The sequence below is a fragment of the Mastomys coucha genome, unplaced genomic scaffold (genome assembly GCF_008632895.1).
Source record: "Mastomys coucha isolate ucsf_1 unplaced genomic scaffold, UCSF_Mcou_1 pScaffold6, whole genome shotgun sequence".
NCBI lineage: Eukaryota > Metazoa > Chordata > Mammalia > Rodentia > Muridae > Mastomys > Mastomys coucha.
In genome coordinates, this window is record NW_022196912.1 from 71,352,750 (window position 1) to 71,357,639 (window position 4,890).

Here is a 4,890-nt window from a genome sequence, read left to right on the forward strand (position 1 = left end):
GCGAGGACATGTGAAGAGGATGATATTTAATAATAAAGATTAAATTGGAGACCTAGGAAGGAAAGGACTAAGCAGGCCAGAGTCACACAGCTCCACCAGGATGTGGGCATGGGGGGTGGGAACAGCTTTAGGAAGCTTACCAGACTCAGCAACAGCCCTACTGAACACTGAGCTTACGACTGATGTCAAGGCAGTGGTAACAGATTTTTTTTTTCCTGAAAGAGCAGTGGAATGATAGTTACAGGAGACTACCGTCACCTGTACAAGAGCTCCATCTCACTGATAGAGAGACAAGAAGGCATACAGATAGACAGGAGAACACAAAGGCTGTGTCCCAGAGCCAGAGGTTTGGGAGCTGGGATTGGTGGAGACAAAACAGAGAAAGACAGAAAGATGTTAAAGAGCACGTCTTTAAGGAAACATCTGTGTGAAGGTAACCAAGGCTGTTGAATGAACATCTTAGAACAAAAAGACTGAAAAAATAATTGCCACTATGTGATTATAGGCTCATGTGAGAGGGCTCAGCTAAGTTGCTTGTCATGGAAGGGTAGTGGCAGGGGGATTCCTGGGGGTTGCCTGTCATCCAGCCTAGCTGAGTCAGGAAGTTCCATTTTCAGGGAGAGACCCTGTCTTATAAACTCAGGTAGAAAACAATTGAAGAAGACACCCAGTATTAACCTCTGGCCCATCACACACACACACACACACACACACACACACACACACACACACACACACACACACACACACACACACACACACACACACACACACACACACACACACATACACACATACACACGATCTAAAGTTAGCCTACCATTTGACCCTAAACTAACTACTTACAATCTCATTGACCTTAAGACTCCATTATGAAAGTGGGGTTAGCAGTACTATCTCTTGAGGACTGAATGTGCTATTATATGCAAAAATTCTTGGACTCTCCCCTGGAACACAGGATAGTTATAAGTGTTAGCAAGTCACTGGGCTCTGGGGGCAGCTTCAGGAGTGGCCCTGAGTTATGTAGAGAGCTTCTAGCTTGCTCTTGCAGCCTGTCCATATGTATAATGGCTGCATAATATATACAAGGTGGCAAAGGTCCTACTTAGGGGACAACTGTCCCACCTTGGAGGGTGGCTAAATATGAGTTAAACTAAGGACAACAGTAACAACCTTTGAGGTTTCGAATTACTTTGTGCCAGTTTCTTGTCTTTAAAACAAGATCTGCTGCCCACCGTGTGTGTGTGTGTGTGTGTGTGTGTGTGTGTGTGTGTGTGTGTGTGTGTAAGACTTCTGTGAGATCAGCTGTGAATGTACCTGGAAATGCAGCACATTTCACTACAAGCTTTCTGAGTGTGAATCTGCCTTGTCATGTCCAAGGTGGATGGCAGGACCAGACACTTGCTCTGGGGAGGGCGACCTTGTGGAGAGAGAGGCCCTGACTATCTTCACAGCTGTTGGCAGAGAGGACTTGGATTCAGCTTTCCTCAGAACCAAGGATTCAGCTTTTGGGTCATAGAGGAAATGGACGCTTTTCTATCTACATAGGTGTGGACAGAATATCATAGATGGCCATCTGAGTCTCTAACATGAAACCGTGAGATAGGAATGCATTTTTTCTCTTTCCATGGGGGTCTTTTGTTTCTAAAGGAAGGACTTTCTGGCCAATGGCAAAAGAATACAAAAGACTGATAGACTGTCTATTATGGCTGCTGGTGCCACTGTCCCCTTCCTGAGTTGGCTCACTTGCTCACTGTGGTGACTCTAACCCCATGACTCTAACTTGGCTACCCTTTAGGACCACGATGAATCTGGATGTGAGTACACTTTCCCCCACACCTGTTAAGTCTCCCTACAGACCTGATACCTTTTTTTTTTCTGCAGACTTCACATTTATAGACCCTCCCCACATCACAGGGTCCAAGAGCTGCTGAACTGGTCTCTTCTTGACTTTCTCCTATTCATGCAGGGAGAGCATGGAAGAGCCAAGCACACAGCCAGCTACAAATCCCAACTCAGGCCTTCCTCAGAAATCCCTTCCTCTTTTTCTTTCACATCTGCTCGGCCAAGTCTAACAGAGAAGTTCCTGCAGGTCCCAATATATGTCTTAACAATGTTGGGGCTCCCTCCCTCCCTCCCTCCCAATCATGTGTTAGAAAGGGGTTTTATGATACAAATTTGATAATCTCCCATGCACATTGGCACTATTCTCATTGAAGTTGTAAGCCCATAAAATTCAAGCCCTTTGTCTTCCTGAAGGCCACATGGTTTTAAAAGATACTATTGTCCTGTCTAACACCCACTACATTGTCTCCAGGGACTGATTAAACAGAGTTCTGAATTGAAACAGTGAGGATTTTGTCTAGGTCCTTTTTAGGCCTGACAATGCCTTTTTCAGTATCCAACACAAAAGGAGGTTTAAGGATGGAGATTCTTCTAAGATAGCCACATCCATATGGAAGACAAGGTGACAGGCAGCTGAGACCCAAATGTACCATCCACCCACCCCCATCCCAGGTGACAACCTCGCATCCTCCTCCTCCTCTTCCTCCTCCTCTTCTTTCCCTTCCTCCTCCTCCTCCTCCTGTTCTTCCTCCTCCTCTTCCTCCTCCTCCTCTTTCCCTTTCTTCTCTTCTTCCTTCTCTTCCTCTTCCTCCTCCTCCTCTTTCCCTTTCTTCTCCTCTTCCTCCTCCTCTTCTTCCTCCTCCTCCTCTTCCTCTTCTTCTTCCTCCTCTTCCTTCTTGGGTGAGAAAGCAAGGACTTTTACCAAGCCCAATGCCTATTCTTCAGACCTCATCAGGGGCCTTGTTCCTGTCCCTGGACCTATTGGATAGCTCTCTCCTCTTTCTGAAATGGGTTTCCAGAAATAAGCTCACAGCTTCAGAGACAGCGACTGCCTACCCTGGAAGTCCTTCCTCTCTATATACTCAGGAAAAGAACAAACTGAGGCCTGGGGTGGAAATGTGCACAGCTGACTGGCCTCTTACTAGCCCATGGCACCCCAACATAGCATTACTAAATCTCCAGGCCCTCTTTCCCTAGGGTTGCCTGGAAGCAGTGCCCCGGACCAGTCATTCCCATGGCCCTTTTTATTTCTTCACTACCACTCCTCAATCCTCAAGTTCTAGAAACAGCCTTGAGCCAGGACCCTGTTTGCCAGGGCAGGATTCACTTTCAGTCTCTGAGCTAAAGAACCACCAGCTTCACTCTGCAGAGGCATCACCAGTTGACCGACCCCCAGATTTGCCTTGGTCACCTCCCTCCACTCCCTTTCCTTCCCAAAATCTTGTTGGGACTTCATTCTGATCTACAGTTTAACCGGTGGTGGGCCTCAGTGTTAATGGTTTTCCCACCTCCAGTCAAGAGAAACCAGTTCCCATTTCTTTAGTGGCAGGAGCGCCAGGGACCCAACCCTCCACAGTATACTCTAGCACCACAAATCAAGGGGAAAACACTCTATTTCTTATTTAAAAATAAGTTGCTTCATACAAGTGGCTATTTAAAAATAAACAATTAATGCTCAAGAAATAAAATCTAGCTCTGGGATTGGCGGCGGGGCAACGATCAATCAGGAGTTGGAGAAAGTCCCTCGCGTGTGTTTTCTGCGATTGCTGGTTAGGGCAACCCAGGGACCCAGGACTTAAGAAGGGCTCCTGCATGGGTCACCTCCTGACTTTGGTGCGGCTGTAGCTCTACTGTGGCGGGAGGGCCAAACAGCAATGTCCCAAGTCTAGGCACCCCGCAGCAGCTTCACCAGTTCCAGGAGACCAGAGCTGGTGGTGCTAAGTGCTGGTAGGCAGGGAAGAGGCCTAGCGCCGAGCCTGGTCCAAAGGCTGCGTAGCCCGGCACTGGGCACGCAGTGGCCGCCGGGCGTGCGCTGCACTTGTCCTGGGGCACCGCAGCTGACCCCTCACCCCTGCCGTTGCACGGTGACCGATCGGGAACCAGCACGGGTACCATTACGCGGCGCAGCAGGCCGGGAGCGGCGTGCAGATCAGCTGATGCTGCCATATCCGCAGACTCGGTGATCCCCGGCGCTCGCCCACGCTTCAGCTTGTAGCGGTGGTTCTGGAACCAGATCTTGACCTGCGTGGGCGTGAGGCGCAGGAGTCGAGCTAGATGTTCACGCTCGGGCGCCGACAGGTAACGCTGCTGCCGAAAGCGCCGCTCCAACTCCAAGGTCTGGGCCTTGGAGAACAGCACCCGCCGCTTCTTCCTCTTCTCTGGGTCGGCGCCCGGGGACGCCCGCCCGAGGGAAGTCAGCTGCGACGAGTCTGCAGGGCTTGTCTCCAGGCCGCTCTCATCCGAGGCTGGGAACCACAAAGCAGACATCGCCTGGTGAGAGGCCAGCCTCTGCGAGTGTCGGGGACCTGTCTCCTACCCTTGCCTCCGCCTGGAGTCCCCATTCCCTTGCTCCGGGCTTTGAGAACCATTTGCTTTGCTGGATTCACGTCTGGGTACCCATGTCCCCTAGTCTTACGACCTCATCCATAATACAAGAGTGACCAGCAGACCTGAGATGATGCCCCAGAGAAACCCACCCTGAGGCCCTCTTACAGGAACTGCAGCTGAGCTAGCAGACTAGTTTTCCACAAGCTGGGTCACCAATACGGGCCATCTCTGTTTTGACAAAGTTTGCAAAGCCCTGGGACACAAAAGGATGGTTTCAAATCTTTAAACATCTCGACCTTTTCCGATCGTCAGACACCAAAACCACTACCTTCAGCAGCAGTCCAGGTCCACGGATCTACTCTCAGGATGTGCGGACCTGGACGCACCACCTGTCGGTTTGAGGACTACAGAGCCTCGCGCTTGCTCTAAGGGTCGAAGGAACCTGACTCAGGATTGGGACTCGCCACTCTCTGTCCCAGAACCTAGAGGCTTGGCTGA

General features: G+C 50.2%; 1 protein-coding gene across 1 annotated transcript in view; it reads right to left on the reverse strand.

The window, feature by feature from the left end:
* Positions 1-3,469: 3,469 nt before the first annotated feature.
* Nkx2-8 (NK2 homeobox 8) overlaps positions 3,470-4,890 on the reverse strand; it is a 1,853-nt gene continuing 432 nt past the window's right edge. Inside the window, exon 2 of the mRNA XM_031356801.1 lies at positions 3,470-4,310. Within this exon, the coding sequence (XP_031212661.1) occupies positions 3,751-4,310 (560 nt within the window). The 3' untranslated portion in view covers positions 3,470-3,750. The remainder of the gene's footprint in view (positions 4,311-4,890) is intronic.